The sequence below is a fragment of the Phyllobates terribilis genome, unplaced genomic scaffold (assembly GCF_046119375.1).
Source record: "Phyllobates terribilis strain yellow unplaced genomic scaffold, ASM4611937v1 Scaffold_3__8_contigs__length_932513732, whole genome shotgun sequence".
Lineage (NCBI taxonomy): Eukaryota > Metazoa > Chordata > Amphibia > Anura > Dendrobatidae > Phyllobates > Phyllobates terribilis.
Window position 1 is genome coordinate 324327147 of NW_027362763.1, and position 19800 is coordinate 324346946.

A 19800-nucleotide genomic window follows, 5' to 3' on the forward strand; every position below is an offset into this window, starting at 1 on the left:
TGTAGTGTCATTATTGACTAATTATTTGTTGACTTAATATTTTACATTTGTACACTGGTTATAAAATGCAAAAATCTGGATAATTCAAAATGTGGAAGTTTGCACAATAGGTAAAAATAAATTGGTTATGAATATATAATTATGCAAATTATGGTCCATTTAGATATTTACAGTATATTGCCATACTTGTGCTATTTCTTTGAGATCAACAAGTAGGGCAATATAAACTTTAACTTCAGTGCATCTTTGGACATATACACTATCTAACTTTACACCACCTATTAGTTCACTTTGCAGCATTGTTTGCACCTAATTTTAGCACAATTTGGCATGTGTGCAATCATAAATATTCACTTCTAATACAAAGGAAAGTATAAATCTGTCTGTCTATGATTTTTATAATTATAAAATATTCCTACCTAAATTTATGGAACTGTAATCAACATATGGAGTATTTTACTACAGTCTATATGGCTATAGATAATTTTGATTTTGAGTAGTGTTTGTCATTTCTTACTAGTTCCAGACAACTTCTCTCAGAAACTTGATGACTACACAATACAAGGCTTCCGAGTAATTGGGCTAGCTTGTCGGTCACTGCAAAAAGAAGATCTGCCAGAGTCTTTTGACACAGACAGGTAACAATGACTTTTACATATACTTCAGTATATAGACCCCAATTTATTAATACTGGGGTTTTGTATGCCAGTCTTCATGAGGGATGTGCACTCGCTTATATACACCTCAGCAGAAATGTTTTTTCAGTCAGGAACTGGAGAAAGATTCCTGGCACAATGTATGCTGCCATTTTTGATGAATTTGTCAGTTGAGCGTTGCCATGCCCTATCCCACCCCGTCTACTCCCCATCTCAGCCCACTTTGAAAAACAACAAAACTCATAATATTTTGTGCAACTTCTCATAGTGCGTTGAGGTGAAGCGATAGGCATTTCTTTAGACTGGCCTATCGCCTCACTCTACTTATTTAACTATTCCAGTTTTGCCCTTCCAAATCTGGTTCCTCATAGTATCTGTGTGCACACCCTCCATGCACTTAATAGTACTTTGTATCTATACTTATACAGATACTGGCAGGTAACTGACTCATGCAGCATTATATGAATACCTTATTTATTATATTGATGGCTGGACATTATAGTACAAGCACTTTTAACCATTTACCTTTCGTGTCACCCCTATTTCCTCATAAATTGTAAGCTTGCGAGCAGGGCCCTCACTACTATTGGTATCTAATGAATTATGTGTTACTCTACTATGTATTTATTGTCTGTACAAGTCCTCTCTGATATGTAAATGTATAATTTTGTAAGGCTGTGTATGTGATAAGACAAGAGGCATTAGACTGCCAAAAATATCACTAAACAGTGAAACTAAATTCAAATCACTCCTTAATAGTTCTGCTGCTTGAAAAGAATTAGCACTTAAAGGGAACCTGACAGCTAATACATGCTGCCAGATCCATGAGCAGCATATATCAGACATTGCCTGTATGATTTCAGCCAGGTATGTCTGGCTCTGAAACACTGCAGCATTTCCGAGAAAAAACATACTTTATAGGCCGCCGGGGCCTAGACCAAATAGGGACTAGCCGGACAGGGAGGTTCCTGGTGGTTTCCCTTGAGTGACATGTCTCTCTCTGCATCAGCTGTCAGATTTCCTTTAACTACAAGAAAGTAATTGCCAGTTGAGTACTTTCCTAGAAGGGAAAAAGAAGTGTCAGAGGAAGCTAAATGCTGGACAAGTACTACACAAAGATAATGACTTATAGATGAAGGACACAAATTTACTGCTGCTTTAATGAAAATATTTTATCTTAAAAGGGAAGTAGTGGAGCGTGACCTTACATTTCTTGGCCTACTGATCCTAGAAAATCGACTTAAACCAGAAACCAGTTCTGTACTACAAGAACTCAGTGAAGCCAATATTAGGACTGTCATGGTCACAGGTATTTTTGTTTTTCATTTAATTATTATTACATTTAGGAAGTGTTACATTAACACTTGTTAAAATGTATAATTAAATTATAAGGAAACATACCACATTTGTTTTTAAGGTAGAAGCAGAAATGTCTTAATACTTACTATTTAAATAGTACTGAAAAAAATGTTAAAGCTGGGTGTTACGAGTGTTACCAAAAATAGAGTCCTGTACAGAGTAAAGAAAGCTCCAAACTCTGTGAACAGGACAATAATTAAGCTTTTTTTTTTTTTTTACTGGTTGTAGTTAAGATCCAGTGCTATAATATTAGATATTCATTATTATTCCTTAATTATTATTTTTTTTACAAAAACATAATTGGACTGTTACGGGTGTTACTTAGTCCAAATGTTTTTAGCTTGCTGAGGTTTGTAAAAGCAATCGGCGCAATGCGCTTTGGATCTGTCCAGCCATGAGGGGGTCAGTATTATTTTTGGATTTTATTATTATTTTATTGATATGAGGTACTTTTTGTACATATGTTTATTTATACCATATTAATTGATGCGGCTATATTTATTCCTGACAACAGGGGTATAATATTGATCATGTCACTAATTTGACTTCACTATTATTTATTAGTACATAGGTCCCTATAGAGTTGTTGATCTAGCACTATGCACTTAACTCTTAATATCACTATACACCTTAATATTTATGCATTTATCTAGTCTTTTTTCTTAGTGGGTTATATTAAACTGCCTAGTCCCCTGCTTGATACTATTTATGGTATATATTGTGTCATATGTATGATATTTTGCTATTGTCTAATATTGCTGACCTCCCTTTGTCTGGTCCTTCTTTGTGTCATTTTTTTCCCTTTATTTTATCCATTTGTTTTTATATCATTAATAAATGTTATATTTAATTGAATATTAGTTTCTGTGTCATATATAGTACAGACCAAAAATTTGGACACACCTTCTCATTTAAAGATTTTTTTGTATTTTTATAACTATGAACATTGTACATTCACACTGAAGGCATTAATACTATGAATTAACACATGTGGAATTATATACTTAACAAAAAAGTGTGAAACAACTGAAAATATGTCTTATATTCTAGGTTCTTCAAAGTAGCCACCTTTTGCTTTGATGACTGCTTTGCACACTCTTGGCATTCTCTTGATGAGCTTCAAGAGGTAGTCACCGGAAATGGTTTTGACTTCATAGGTGTGCCCTTTCAGGTTTAATAAGTGGGATTTCTTGCCTTATAAAAGGGGTTGGGACCATCAGTTGTGTTGTGCAGAAGTCTGCTGGATACACAGCTGATAGTCCTACTGAATAGACTTTTAGAATTTGTATTATGGCAAGAAAAAAGCAGCTAAGTAAAGAAAAACGAGTGGCCATCATTACTTTAAGAAATGAAGGTCAGTTAGTGTGAAAAATTGGGCAAATTTTGAAAGTGTTCCCAAGTGCAGTTGCAAAAACCATCAAGCCCTACAAAGAAATTGGCTCACATGAGAACCGCCTCAGGAAAGGAAGACCAAGAGTCACCTCTGCTTCTGAGGATAAGTTTATCCGAGTCACCAGCCTCAGAAATCGCAGATTAACAACAGCTCAGATTAGAGACCAGCTCAATGCCACTCAGAGTTCTTGCAGCAGACACATCTCTACAACAACTGTTAAGAGGAGACTTTGTGCAGCAGGCCTTCATGGTAAAATAGCTGCTAGGAAACCACTGCTAAGGACAGGCAACACGCAGAAGAGACTTGTTTGGGCTAAAGAACACAAGGAATGAACATTAGACCAGTGGAAATCTGTGCTTTGGTCTGATGAGTCCAAATTTTAGATCTTTGGTTCCAACCACCGTGTCTTTGTGCGACGCATAAAAGGTGAATGGATGGACTCTACATGCCTGGTTCCCTCCGTGAAGCATGGAGGAGTAGGTGTGATGGTGTGGGGGTGCTTTGCTGGTGACACTGTTGGGGAATTCTTCAAAATTGAAGGCATACTGAACAAGCATGGCTACCACAGCATCTTGCAGCGGCATTCTATTCCATCCAGTTTGCATTTAGTTGGACCATCATTTATTTTTCAACAGGACAATGACCCCAAACACACCTCCAGGCTGTGTAAGGGCTATTTGACCAGGAAGGCGAGTGATGGGGTGCTACGCCAGATGACTTGGCCTCCACAGTCACCAGACCTGAACCCAATCGAGATGGTTTGGGGTGAGCTGGACCACAGAGTGAAGGCAAAAGGGCCAACAAGTGCTAAGCATCTCTAGGAACTCCTTCAAGATTGTTAGAAGACCATTTCTGGTGACTACCTCTTGAAGCTCATCAAGAGAATGCCAAGAGCGTGCAAAGCAGTCATCAAAGCAAAAGGTGGCTACTTTGAAGAACCTAGAATATAAGACATATTTTCAGTTGTTTCACACTTTTTTGTTAAGTATATAATTCCACATGTGTTAATTCATAGTTTTGATGCCTTCAGTGTTAATGTACAATTTTCATAGTCATGAAAATACAGAAAAATCTTTAAATGAGAAGGTGTGTCCAAACTTTTGGTCTGTACTGTATATCTGGGTTTATTTTAATACTTCATTATACCTATGCCAGGAAAATCATTGTATTAGATTAGGCAGTCACCTTATTCTTCTGTTATAGCTCACTTAGGGCATTACAGGGATAGTTAGGGACAGTCACCATGGAGTGGGGGCGCCAAATTCACTTTTTAAGGTGCCAACCTCCACAATAGGCATGATCTTTAAATGGCTATCAGGGTTATTTTAAGTCCGTCCTTCATATTAATAATAGTATTGAGCCACCCCCGTAGTGTTCGAGTTCGGTTCGTCGAACACCCGTATGTTCGCCGAACTGTTCGTCGAACTGTTTGTCGAACACCTTCGAACACCGTTAAAACCAATGGCAGGCAAACAAAAACACATAGAAACACATAGAAAACACCTTCAAAGGTGTCCAAAAGCTGACAAACTGCTCAGAAGACACATCTAACACATGGAAAAGTGACAAGTACATATAGTCATGCGAAAAGAAAAGAGGTGGAGGAGTAAAAGGAGGGGAAGACACAGATATAGGCATGTCATGCCCTTCTAAAACAGAAAAAGTGCGAAGCCGACACGGCCAGTCCGTTCCTGCCCGTGGTGCGACCTCCGTGTCGCCGGGTTTGTGCCAGAGCTGCGGTGGACCCTAACGGCCAGCCCCCCTCTCCCAATACTGGTGCCTGTCCACTGGTGGTTCGAGCGAGCCCTCCTGTGGTGGAGGCAGGTCTAAGCATTTTAATTTAAATTGTCTCTCTAATTTGAATGAATACACTTTAAATCCTTTTGCAAGGATCTATTGGAGGGCAAGTCTCATGCCAGCAGCCGCGTAATTCCAGCTCCAGTGGCGTCCACTAAAGCTGCTGCAGTTAAAAAGCCTTGATAAGGATCTAGCTCGGCTGTCCACCGCAAGGCGTCCTACCGCCAGTCCCAGCCCCTATGCCTTGGGGTGCCTCCTGATGCTCTTCACTGAGTATCCCGGGGTCCCGAAGCATTTCCTTTGAAAAAATGAAGTGTCCAAACTACAGGTGGTGTAGCTTGCTTAACAGCTGGGATAATCCGCTGACTAGCAGATACTGCTACTAGGCACAAAGTATTTCCTGGGCTAGATGCAGTTAAAAATTTGTAATTAGATACTCTCTTTGGATGCTGAGAAAGCATTCCATAGAGTCTCCTGGCACGCCATATATTATTCTCTTAAAAAGCTTGGGGTAGGGGTCTAGGGGACCCTTTTATAGCCAAAATCACGGCCCTGTATCGCAATACGTCACCTAGGCTGAAGATAAATGGAACTGTAGCACTCTGAGGGCTCGGTTGCTACAGAGGTATTGCACCTCACCCAGAGGTGTGATATCTCACTCTCAGGTAAGGATGGAGTGTGGATCAGGACCCCGACACCTGCATGCATTACACCACATTGCCGTGGGGCAGGGCGACCAATATGCCCCTGAGATGGGCATGACAGTCCCTGGCTGGAGTGGGGGGAGGGAACACCGAGGAAGGGAAACCCTGTAGTGCAGGAGCAGGGAGGAAGCAGTTCCTGGGTGCATTGAGAAGGGAGTATAAAAGGTGGGCACCATCTTAGTTCAGTGCAGAGAAGTCTGAGCAGAAGTGACAGGGAGCAGGGGCTCTGCATGAGCTCTGCTCCGGAGGCGGGCCTAGTAACAGAGGCCCAGGCCTGGAAGAGGGAGAAGGAAGGAAGAGGAGCGGAGAAGGCTCTAGGAACGAGGAACGAAGGGATCCCAGGGGTGCGGACGGGCGAGTCGCCACCGCACGCCCGAATCCACCTGCGTGGAGGGGTCAGGCCAAAGGGGGAGACAGGTCCCCGAAACTAGTGGAGGCGGGAAACGACCCTCAGCTAGAAACCGGAGGCTTTGACATTTTATGTGGCGCAGCCCCTCGCTACACCCGCTAGGAAGGCACCACATAGGGTCAGGGAAATTGGCGCCAAGTTTACCAAGAGGAAGCCCGAGGCAGCCGGACAGAAGCATTGGTAAGAAAGGCCAGACAAAGGACACACAAAGGGGGTCCTGTGAAGCGCTCAAAAGTTATCTTGGAGTTGTCTGAGCCCCTCACCTGGTGAGCACAGTACGACGTGGGCAGCCGTTACCTGCAGAAGTTGTCTTGATAATAAGAACTGTGAGTAAAGGCCCTGGACTGCATCACTGACTCCGTGGCGTTACTGCTGCTGCCCTGCACCATCACCCCCATCCTCCGCATACACTGTCCTGAGGCTATACTCCTCCAATGGGGAGTTATACTACGCTCTGCTGCACCCATAACACCAGCCTCAGCGATCTGCCCTGCAGCGGCGGTTCACTCTGACCGCAATCCACGGGTGGCGTAGTCGGACATTTAAACATCAAAACCACATAAATAGTTCCGCCACTGGTTTGACCGCCCTGAGCAACGGAACCGGGTCGCCGCCACAGAGACTACAACCACCAGCATCCACCAAAAAGGGTCCGGCTCCGGGTGTCCCAAGACCCAGGGGGCGCGTCAGAACATTTTCATCACCTTTCATAATCACCAATGCGACAAGGCAGGGATGTCCTCTGTCCCCTCTCTTATACATCCTAGTGACGGAGCACCTGCTCTCATCAATTCGCCATAACCCCAATATTAGGTGGATTGAGGTGGGAGGCACGAGTACAATTGCTCTGCATTTGCTGATGATGTCCTAGTATATATCACTCAATCACATATATCCATCCCTGCTGTTATGGCTGAAATAGATCACTTTGTTACATGGTCAAATTTTAAAATCAATGCAGCGAAGTCTGAGGCCCTCGATGTCTCCCTCCCCAAATCCATACAGGATTCCATCCAGTCCAACTTTCCCTTTGCCTGGCCCTCACAGGGTATCAAATACTTAGGAATTCCTATTCATAGAGACCTCTCCCGTCTATGTTATCTTAATTTTGGACCCTTTATTGAACAACTCCATACAGACCAGGGTTGGTAAGTTAGAACTGTAAGATTCACTACGTGAACCACTGGTGTTTTGTGGAAAAGCATATGTACACTGTGTTCCAAATTATTATGCAAAAAGTGTTTAGGAGTGATAAGGGAAGAATTTGTTTGTTTGTCAGTTAAACTCATTGGTGGTGATGTGTGTCAGGGCTCTTTATATCACTGTAAGCAATTGCAGACACCTGTGCTAATTAGTTTGGCAGGTGTGTCCAATGAAAGGCAAGACTACTTAAGAATGCTGTCCCAAATTATTAAGCAGCCTACATTTTCTGCCAAAATGGGAAAGAAAAAGGATGTGTCGGCTGCTGAGAAGCAACAAATTGTGGAGTGTTTAGGTCAAGGCATGACTACAATCAACATTGCCAAGACAATTCATCCTGATCATCGCACAATCATGAAGTATGTAGCTGATTCACAGTACACACGTGTGCGTGCTGATAAGGGAAAATTGAGGACTCTTTCCTACAGGCAATTACGTCAGGTTAAAAGAGCAGCGGCAAAAAAGCCTTGTCATAGCAGCAGACACGTTTTTGAAGCTGCTGGTGCCTCCAACGTCCCCCGAACAACAAGATGCAGAGTCCTTCAGAGGTTTGCAGCTGTGCGTAAGCCATCCTGTCGACCTCCTCTATCCACTGCACACAAGCAGAAACGGCTCCAGTGGGCCAAACAATACATGAAGACTGACTTCAAAACTGTTTTGTTCAACGATGAGTGCCGTGCAACGCTCGATGGTCCAGATGGATGGAGTGGAGGATGGCTGGTTGATGGACACCCCACGCAAACACGGCTACAGCGCCAATAAGGAGGAGGTGGAGTATTGTTTTGAGCTGGAATCATGGGGAGAGAGATTGTCGGCCCCTTTAGGATCCCTGAAGGGGTAAAGATGAACTCCATAATGTATGTGGAGTTTCTCAAACAGCACTTCCTGCCATGGTTCAAGAAGAAGAACCGTGTATTCCACAGCAAGATCATTTTCATGCATGATAATGCACGATCTCATGCTGCACATAACACATCTGCATCTCTAGCTGATATGGGCATAAAAGGGGACAAACTTATAGTGTGACCCCCATGCTCCCCTGACCTCAACCCCATTCAGATCCTCTGGAGCATCATCAAAAGGAGTGTCTATGATGGCGGGAGGCAGTTCACATCTAAGCAACTGCTCTGGGAGGGTATTCTGTCCTCATGCAAAACAATTGAAGCAGAAACCATCCAAAACCTGACAAGTTCAATGGATGAGACAGTTTAGAATCTCCTTTCGAACAAGGGGTCCTATGTGCAAATGTAACATAACCTAGAATAAAGTTTTGAGTTGAAAACTGTTTGATTTCAGTTTCTAATAACCTGCTAATGCTTATAATTTCAAAAATGACCATATTTTTGTTCTTTATTAAAATGAAAAGGTTGATCGAAGAGTGTGGGGGACCTAACAGTGTGGCAACCCAGTAGTCAGGATTACTTCAAATTCTGACAATCTGAGGGTCATGTTTTAGGTAGTGCAGCAAGAAGGCACTCATGTGTCTTGCGCATCTAGGAGACCCAAAATTATTTTCCGGGCTAGATGCAGCTAAAAATTATTACTAATTTGAAAGCTGGTGGAGCTTAGTATAGATGGCCTGATAGAATCAGTACTGCACACTGCTACAAAGCCCAAATTATTTTCCAGCCAAGATACAGATAAACATGATTAGTAATTGTAAAGCTTAAAATGGTTGGTGAGGTGATTTTAACAAATCATCAAGCTTTTACTCTCCCCAGGATGACACAGGGGTAGAAAAATCATTTCGGATCCATGATTTGTTCATCTTTATGAACGTGAGCCTGTCTACATTATCAGTGGAGAGCCGCGTGCGCTTATCTGTCAGCACACCACCAGCAGCGCTGAACACACATTTAGACAGAACGCTGGCTGCAGGGCAAGACAAGATCTCCAAGGCGTTTGTGGCAAGCTCCGGCCATTTATCCAGATTGGAAGCCCAAAAAGAGCAAGGGTCTAATGACACAGTCATGGCTTCAATGTTTACTTGGAGATACTCCTGTACCATCGTCTCTAGGCGTTGACTATGTGTCAGACTTCTTGTCTCCAGTGGCCTTGCAAAGTATGGGCTAAAAAAGTGGTGAAATGATTACGCAAAATTGATGTTACCAGCAGATACTGTGTTTCTGTTACGGTTTGAGTGCTGAACACTCAACGGTCCCACGGTTGGCAAGTTGGAACTGTGAGATTCACTACGTGCACCACTGGTGTTTTGTGGAAAAGCACATGTAAGATTCTGCAACAGTCTCTGCTGATACTCCTGCATGCGTGCATCTCTTTCTATGGCAGGAATAATTTCTGCAAATTTACTTTTGTACCGGGGATCTAACAGTGTGGCAACCCAGTAGTCAGGATTATTTCTAATTCTCACAATTCGAGGGTCATGTTGCAGGTAGTGCAGCAAGAAGGCACTCATGTGTCTTGCGCATCCAGGAGCACCAAGTCCCTGTTGTGTTGGTGGCGAGGTAATAATCATGCTTCCTTCCTCTGTCCTCTCCCCCCAACCTCGCACAACAGAAATGTGATCAAGGTCTCCCTCATCTGATGAGTCTTCCATCAGTTCGTCCTCCACTGCTTCCTGGGATCCTGCACCTTCCTCACTAATTTGGCTGCTACCATGTGCCCTGGTAAAACCATCTCCCCCACCCTCACATGCCTGCCGCCTTGGTGCTGCCGACCGTCTGGACCTTGCAGATGTTAGCCCTTCCGCATACAACTCCTCCTCCTCTACTTCCTCCACCTCCTCTTGTGCCACCACCTGACTCCGAATTCTGTTTAACATGTGCTCCAGCATGTAAATCACCGGAATAGTCAAGCTGATAATGGCATCGTCAGCACTAAACATCTTCGTCGCCATTTCAAAACTGTGCAGAAGGGTGCATAGGTGCCTGATCTGAGACCACTCCTCCAGCGTGATTTGCCCCACCTCTGGAACTCGTTGGCCCAGGCTATACGTCACAACGTATTGCACCAGGGATTGTCGGTGCTGCCACAGTCGCTGCAACATGTGCAGAGTTGAATTCCACCGGGTAGGCACATCGCATTTTAGCCGGTGAAGTGGCAGGCCCAACGACTTCTGTAGAGATGTAAGTCGCTGAGCTGCGGGATGCAAACTGCGGAAGGGAGCACACAGCGACCGTGCCCTCTGCAGAAGGCCATCTAGTCCGGGATAGTGGGCTAAAAATTGCTGGACAACCAGGTTCAACACGTGAGCCATACAAGTCACGTGTGTGACATTGCCCCGGCGAAGGGCCGCACTCAGGTTTGTAGCATTGTCGCACACGGCCTTCCCTGGTTTCAGGTCCAGTGGAGACAAACATTCATGAAACTGGTTCTACAGAGCTGACCACAACTCCTCAGCTGTGTGACTCACATTTCCCAGACATTTCAAAGTAAAAACTGCCTGATGACGTTGAGCCCTGCTGCCAGCATAGTAAGGAGGTGTGCAGGGTCCCTTCTGCGCAGTTAGAAAGCTTGTGGCATGACCAGACAGGCTTTGGGTGCAGGTGGAGGACCGAGAGGATGTTGAGGAGGCAGAAGCAGTGGAGGAACTTTGAGATAAAGAGGATTGACGCACAACTCGTGGGGACGGCAAGACTTGGACAGCAGCCCCTTGTCCTGCTGTCACCATAGTTACTCAGTGCCCAGTCAGCAACATGTAACGTCCTTGTCCATGCCTACTCGTCCAAGTGTCTGTGGTGAAATGCACCCTGTCACACACAGAGTTTCTCAAAGAAGCGGTGATGTTGTGTGCGACATGCTGGTGGAGAGCAGGCACACCTTTCTTTGAGAAGTAGTTCCGACTGGGCATCTGGTACTGGGGCACTGCGACGGACATAAGGTCTCAAAAATCCTCTGTGTCCACCAGGCGGAAAGGCAGCATTTCTGTAGCCAAGAGCTTGCAGATGGTGAAATTCAACCTCTTAGCTTTCTCATGGCTAGGAGGAAATGGTCTTTTACTTGTCCACATCTGAGGGACCGAGGGCTGGCTGTTGTGCTTAGACGGGGTTGAGAAGGGTGTCCCCGGCAAACTGCCGGTCTGTGAGGAAGATGCAGGCGGACATGTTAGGTTGCCTTGATCCAAAGGTGGTGCTATCGATGTCGGACAGCGCTCAACACCAGCTGGTGTTACCACCTCCAAAGAAAATGATGACCTGCCAATCACGCTGGCTGTTGCGGGTAAAGAGGTGGCAGGTCTGCGTCCCAAAACAGGAGGAAGAGGCCGCGGATGCACAAGATGTGGAAGACGGTGGTTGGCCCGGCCGGCTAGGCCGCATTGTAGCACAGTGAGCTTCCCACTGCAACTTATGCTTCATGTCCATCTGCCGGTTCATGCATGAAGTACTCAAACTATGTATTTTTTGGCCTCTATTTAGCTTTTGCTGACAAATGTTACAGATAACACGAGTTGGGTCATCTTTATCGATCTGAAAAAATGCCCAGGCTATGCAAGGCTTAGCACCCATGTGACCTGAAGAGCCACCACGACTTGTGGTCAGAGGCAGAGTTGTGTTTGAGGATGCAGTTGTTGACATGCTTCCAGTACTATGTCTCTGTCCAGGAAGGCGCAACCTGACCTCGTCGTCACTAGCATCCTCCTCCACCTCCTCTGCTGACCTCATCTCTTGGCTGACTGTGGGTTGACAGTAAGTGGGATCTCCAACCTTATCATCATCACCCTGTGTGTTATCACACCCGTCGTCCTCAGAGCCAACGTGTTCCTGACCTGACAAAAAACTCAAGTTGTCGCTCCAATCAGGTATTTGAGTCTCATCATCGTCTTCCTCATTGTCTCCACCAACAGGAGTTACAGTTTGGGAACGAGGGTCTACATTATGGTCAGCACCTTCTGCGTCTGGTCCTGGATCCGACTCATAAAGATTCTGGGCATCAGTGCAGATCATTTCCTAGTCTTTATTCACAGAAGCTCTGGAGCCGACCTCTGATTCCCAGGCTATAGTATGAGTAAACAGCTCTGCCGACTCAACCATCTGTTCGACCCCATACACAGACGGGCAGCTGGAGACTTGGGAGCTGTGAGGAAGCAAGTGCGATTGGGGTGACACCTCTGAGGACTGGAGTATTTGTGATGTTGAAGTTGAGGTGGAGGAGAGCCCACTTAAAGGAGCACTTGATATCCGTTGAAGCACCTGCTGTTTTTGTGCCTCATCTGGAATTTGTAGCGATTGGCGTGGCCGTAAGAAAGGGATCTTATCACATTGTCCGCTAAAAGAAGTAGACATTTTAGTTTGACTGGAAGATGGTCTTTCTTCTGCAGATGTTACTGTTGCTTTAACACCTACCCCACGGACACAACCTTTTTTCCCCTTCCCAACACGCCTATTCCCCTTTCCACCAGCAGCAGGCCTTTTTCCACTCATTTTGGTGGTTAACAAATTCACAACTCTGGAGTTGTTTGCACAAAAAAACAATGGATGGGAAGCGAGCAGAGCTGAGGGGCCAAACTGTGGTATTAGGCCAAAAGTATTGGCTGGGTTAGATGCAGATAAAAATTATATTGAATTTGCAACCTGATGGAGGGCAGTATAGATGGACTAATAGAACAGGTCCCACACACTGCTAGAAGCTGAAATATTTTTTCAGAGCTAGATGCAGAAAAAAATTATATTGAATTTGCAACCTGATGGAGGTCAGTATAGATGGACTAATAGAACAAGTCCCACACACTGCTAGAAGACTAAATATTTTTTCAGAGCTAGATGCAGATAAAAATTATTTTTAATTTGCAACCTGGTGGAGGTTACTATAGATGGACTAATAGACCAAGTCCCACACACTGCTAGAAGCCTAAATATTTTTTCAGAGCTAGATGCAGAAAAAAATTATATTGAATTTGCAACCTGATGGAGGTCAGTATACATGGACTAATAGACCAAGTTCCACAGACTGCTAGAAGCCTAAATATTTTTTCAGAGCTAGATGCAGATAAAAATTATATTGAATATGCAACCTGATTGAGGTCAGTATAGATGGACTAATAGAACAAGTCCCACACACTGCTAGAAGCCTAAATATTTTTTCAGAGCTAGATGCAGATAAAAATTATATGGAATTTGCAACCTGGTGGAGGTTAGTATAGATGGACTAATAGACCAAGTCCCACACACTGCTAGAAGCCTAAATATTTTTTCAGAGCTAGATGCAGAAAAAAATTATATTGAATTTGCAACCTGATGGAGGTTAGTATAGATGGACTAATAGACCAAGTCCCACACACTGCTAGAAGCCTAAATATTTTTTCAGAGGTAGATGCAGAAAAAAATTATATTGAATTTGCAACCTCATGGAGGTCAGTATAGATGGACTAATAGACCAAGTCCCACACACTGCTAGAAGCCTAAATATTTTTTTCAGAGCTAGATGCAGAAAAAAATTATATTGAATTTGCAACTTGATGGAGGTCAGTATAGATGGACTAATAGAACAAGTCCCACACACTGCTATAAGCCTAAATATTTTTTCAGAGCTCGATGCAGAAAAATATTATATTGAATTTGCAACCTGGTGGAGGTTAGTATAGATGGACTAATAGAATGATGCTATGCCCAAAAGGTTTTACTTCACTAGGTGCAGTAAAAAAAATTGTATTCTATACATAGGTGGTGTAGCTTTCAACACAGATAGGCTACTCCACTGACTAACACACTCTGCAATAGGCCAAAAAGGATTTGCTTTGCTAGATTTAGCCAAATGCTGTGAAAAAAACTTGCAAAGCACTGGCACAGACCTGCCTGGCAAAAGTCATAGGAACTGATGTAACCTAGCCCTGAAAAGGACTGCAATTACAATTAGTCTTTACTCCCAACCTATCTATTTAAGAGCACAGACCTGCCTGATAAAAGTGATAGGAACTGATGTAACCTAGCTCTGAAAAGGACTGCAATTACAATTAGTCTTTACTCCCACAACCTATCTATTTAAGAGCACAGACCTGCCTGATAAAAGTCGTAGGAAATGATGTAACCTAGTCCTTAAAAGGACCGCAATTACAACTCTTCCCTACTCCCAAGCTATCTGTAGATTTGTGCGAAAATTGGCTTGAAATTTACAAAGTATAGCGCACACAGCAACAGCGGTGCCGTCTAACACGCAGCTACAGCAGTGAGAAAATGGTGGCGATGGGGAAAATGGCTGGGTCTTATAGGGCAAGGACATGTGACATACACTGCCAATGACACATGCACTTGCTTGTGTAAAAAAAATCAGTTCGCTCCGTGTGTGCGCTGCTGATAGGCTGACAGACTGCACCTCCCCACTGTAAATGCGGGAAAGAGAAAAAAAAATGGAGATCTTCATTATTCCTGCTGAGATCCATCCCCTGCCCCTCCGCCCGCCCCGCTGTACACTCAAACTGCGTATTAACATTAATTTTCAACATTACTGAGAAAAAATCCAGTTATGATTTTGGTGCACGAACAGTTATCGAACATAACCTCGAACAGCCGCATTTTTTTCAAATTGTTCGTGTTCGCCGAACGGCTCGAACACCGCCCAAAACAGCTCAAATTTGAGATTGGCGAACAGTTCGAGTCGAACACCGCTCATCTCTAATTAATAGTGTTGATCGAACATGCTCGACACTGCTCGGTACTCGCCCGAGCATCACGCTACTCGGGATGTTCGGCGAGTACCGAGCACTTCCGGGTTACTCGGGCGGGAGCTCGGGTCTCCGCTCTGCATGTTTGGCGCTCTTTACAGAGCCAATGAACATGCAGGAATGCCAGCCTGTCACTGTAATGCCGCAGCCATGTTGTTTGTGGGCATTACAGTGATTGGCTGGCCGCACAGCGTCACCTCGAGTATTTAAAACCGGGCGCCGCCATCTTGGACACAGTCGCTGCGGATCAGACAGTGTAGGGACAGCGCTGCTGATTTAGGGAGAGATATATCCTGCAAAATAGTTAGTGTAGGGTCTGTAAAGGCTGCCAGATCAAACAAACAGTCCTTCTCAGGACTAATATCCATCCCAGGTATATCAGGCAGGCAGGCAGGCTGTATAGGAGACGCAGTGGTTATACCAGCAAACGCTGCATTACAGTCCTGTGTGCTGCTCCTGTTGCTGAAATTGGTGGTCTTAGCTACAGGTCCCGGGGGCCAGGAAAAATCCTTTTTTTTATCTAAATCCTCTTTTTTTTTTCCTCCTTCACAATGTACAAATACCCATCTTATTAACCTTTTGGTGCCCCCCCCCCCCCCCCAAAAAAAAAAATGTGCCTCTGATTTTTCAGACACAAATATATCTGTTGAAAATAGTCTGGTGTAGGCCAGATAAATAGAAGTGTGGTTTTGCAGTTCTATGGGCCATTTGTATCTAAAAAAACAGTTTGAGTGTGTCGCTCACTGTTCAGCCGCAAATATATATATATTTTAAAAAGCCTGGTATACACCAGTAAATTATTACTGTGATTTTGATGTTCCATGGTAAAACATCTCTATTATCCTGTTTTTGGCATTTTTTGCTGTATAAAAATAATAATAGTGTCTCCCTGATTTTTCAGACACAAATATATCTGTTGAAAATAGTCTGGTGTAGGCCAGAGAGACAGAAGTGTGCTTTTGCTGTTCCACTGTAAAAAATCTCTATTATCCTGCTTTTTGCATTTTTTGCTGTAAAAAAAAAAAAAATAGTGTCTCCCTGATTTTTCAGACACAAATATATCTGTTGAAAATAGTCTGGTGTAGGCCCGAGAAATACAAGTGTGGTTTTGCAGTTCCACGGTACAAACCTCTGTATTATCCACTTTTGGGCCATTTGTATCTAAAAAAAACAGTTTGAGTGTGTCGCTTACTGTACAGCCGCAAATATATATATATTTTAAAAAGCCTGGTATACACCAGTAAATTATTACTGTGGTTTTGCTGTTCCACGGTAAAACATCTCTATTATCCTGTTTTTGGCATTTTTTGCTGTATAAAAATAATAATAGTGTCTCCCTGATTTTTTAGACACAAATATATCTGTTGAAAATAGTCTGGTGTAGGCCAGAGAGACAGAAGTGTGCTTTTGCTGTTCCATGGTAAAAAATCTCTATTATCCTGCTTTTTGTATTTTTTGCTGTAAAAAAAAATAGTGTCTCCCTGATTTTTCAGACACAAATATATCTGTTGAAAATAGTCTGGTGTAGACCCGAGAAATACAAGTGTGGTTTTGCAGTTCCACGGTACAAACCTCTGTATTACCCACTTTTGGGCCATTTGTATCTAAAAAAAACAGTTTGAGTGTGTCGCTCACTGTTCAGCCGCAAATATATATATATTTTAAAAAGTCTGGTATACACCAGTAAATTTTAACTGTGGTTTTGCTGTTCCACGGTAAAAAATCTCTATTATTCAGGTTTTGGTAGTTTTTTCCGTAAAGAAAAACAGTAGTGTCTCCTGACTGTTGTGACACAAAAATATATCTGTTGAAAATAGTCTTGTGTAGGCCCGACATCCCAGTGTGGTTTCGCAGTTCCACAGGTCAAATCGCTGTACTATCCAGTTTTGGGCCTTTGGTATCTAAAAAAATAGCAGTTTGAGTGTGTCGCTCACTGTTCAGCCGCAAATATCTCTATTTAAAAAAGTGTGGTATACCCCTGTAAACAATAACTGTTGTTTTCCTCTTCCAAGGTTCTAATCTACTCTTTATTACCCTTTTTCAATTGATAGTGCAAGTGTAAGCTATTTTACTTCATTTACAATGGGCAAGGCGCGTGGCAAGGGACGTGGAAGTGGACGTTCTGGTGATGGTTCGTGCAGAGGACGGGGCCGTGGCCAAGGTGAAAATGTGCCACAACCAACAGCCACATCTCGCTCCCACTTCTTGACCAAATTACTAGGGAAGCACAGAACAACACCAGTATTGAGAACTGATCAGTGTGAACAGGTTATTAATTGGATAGCAGACAATACTTCCAGTTACCTGGGCACCACCACCTCCGGTCTGTCTTCCACACGGTCAACTCTTGGTAGCCGTGAGTCTCGACCGCATACTCCTCCTCACCCTGATGCTCCTTCCTCCCACCATGCCGAGTGTCGTCAGACTGCAAGTGATCCCACACTTGGACACTCTGAAGAGCTGTTCACTGGTCCATTTCCATATTTGAGCCCCTCGCCTGATACGCTTGAAGTGGTGGAAGAGGAGATCCCATGTTGCGATGCCCAATTATTTGAACAGCCACGGCCACAGGAAGTCGACGTTGGCAATCTGTCGCAAGAGGTGGACGATGACGAGACACAATTGCCAGGAAGTGAGGAGGAGGATCGTGGTGCGCAAGTGGAAGAGGAGGAGGTGGTGGATGATCTAGTAACTGACCCAACATGGAAGGAGGACATGCAGAGTGAGGCCAGCAGCACACAGGGGGAGGGAGGCAGAGTACCCCAACAGGCAGGAAGAAGCAGTGTGGTGGCCGCAGACAGAAGGCAGGCAACCGTTCCCCGTAACACCAACACGAGGGACGTTGCCAGTACAAGCGGTAGGTCTTCCAGAGTCTGGAATTTTTTTAAAGACTCTGCTGATAACCCCAAAAAGGCCATATGTTTCACCTGCCATGCCAGCATCAGCAGGGGTGACAAAACTACCAGCCTGACCACCACCAGCATGATCAGGCACATGGCAGCAAAGCACCCGACTTTGTGGGGCGAAACCCAGGGTCCACGACCAGTGTCAGCGGGTGTCACCACTGCTTCTTCCACTGTTGTGTGTGCAATAGAACCCCCTGTTGTGTGTGCAAGGCAATCCCCTGTCCATACTGCATGTAAAGATGCCCCCTCCTCTCAGTCTTCACTTGTTATGGCAGGTTCTCAAGAAACAGCATCAACGTCCACGTCCACGTCCCACCGCAGCGTTCAATTGTCCATATCCCAGACCTTTGAAAGAAAGCGGAAATTCGCAGCTAACGCCCCACAGGCCACAGTCCTAAATTCGCACATTTCATGACTGCTTGCATTGGAAATGCTGCCTTTTAGGCTGGTGGAGACGGAATACTTCCGCAATCTTATGCCGGTGGCGGTCCCTCGGTACTCGGTCCCCAGCCGACACTATTTTGCCCGGTGTGCCATCCCCGCACTACACAAGCACATGTCCCAAAGCATCTGCCGTGCCTTCAACAACGCAGTTACTGGGAGAGTCCACCTGACAACGGACATGTGGACAAGTGCTTGTGGCCAGGGACGGTACATCTCTCTGACGGCACACTGGGTAAACATAGTGGAAGCCGGGACCCAGTCGGACCTTGGGACGGAACACATCCTCCCCACACCGAGGATTGCGGGCCCTATGTCAGTCAGAGTTGCCCCCAAGGTGTACAGCTCCTGCGCATCCTCCTCCTCCTCCTCCTCATGTTCAGCCTCCATCTCAGATATCACCACATCAGTTACAAGCTGGAAGCATTGCAGTACTGCCTCCACCAAGCGGCAACAGGCTGTGCTGAAACTCATAAGCTTAGGTGATAAACCTCACACTGCTTGTGAGTTGTGGACAGCTGTGAAAGAGCAGGCAGATCTGTGGCTGAGACCGCTGAACCTACATCCCGGCATGGTCGTGTGTGACAATGGCCGTAACCTGGTGGCGGCTCTGAGGCGAGGTGAGATCACACACGTACCATGCCTGGCTCATGTGCTTAACCTCGTGGTTCAGCGGTTTCTTAAATCGTACCCCAAGTTGCCAGATCTGCTTGTGAAAGTACGCCGCCTGTCAGCTCATTTTTGCAAGTCGGCTACAGCTTCCGCCGCCCTTGCTGTGTTGCAGCAGCGTTTGCAGCTTCCGGCACACCGACTGGTGTGTGATGTCCCCACACGTTGGAACTCTACCCTCCACATGTTGCAAAGGATTTGTGAGCAGAAGAGAGCAGTTCTGGAGTACCAGCTGCAACAAGGCCGTCGATATTCAGGTCAGACTCCACACATAAGACCTCAGGAGTGGACCTGGATGTCTGACATATGTACCATCCTGACAAACTTTGAGGAGGCCACCAAGATGGTGAATGGCGATGACGCCATCATTAGTGTCAGCATCACACTTGTCTGTCTTTTGCAATGCTCTCTGCAGAGAATTAAAGAGGAGGCATTGCAGCCAGAGTATGATGAGATGGATCAAGAAGCCGTAGCGGGCGATTACACACAGCCCAGCCTCATCTCATCCCAACGTGCATTGGGGGACAATGAGGGAGAGGAGGAGGAGGAGGAGGAGGAAGAACAGGAGCTGCTATCATGCGTTGTAGACGGTAGTACCTGTACAAGTGTCATACCGTCGGTTCAGCGTGGGTGGCCTGAGGACAGGGG

General features: G+C 44.8%; 1 protein-coding gene across 4 annotated transcripts in view; it reads left to right on the plus strand.

Annotated features, from left to right (window-relative positions):
* Window positions 1–19800, plus strand: part of LOC141259324 (probable cation-transporting ATPase 13A5) — a 749831-nt gene that overhangs the window by 477266 nt on the left and 252765 nt on the right. For all 4 annotated transcript variants that reach the window (XM_073675084.1, XM_073675083.1, XM_073675085.1 and 1 more), the window contains 2 exons: window positions 521–638; window positions 1841–1965. In XM_073675084.1, coding sequence (XP_073531185.1) covers window positions 521–638; window positions 1841–1965 — 243 coding nt within the window. The remainder of the gene's footprint in view (window positions 1–520; window positions 639–1840; window positions 1966–19800) is intronic.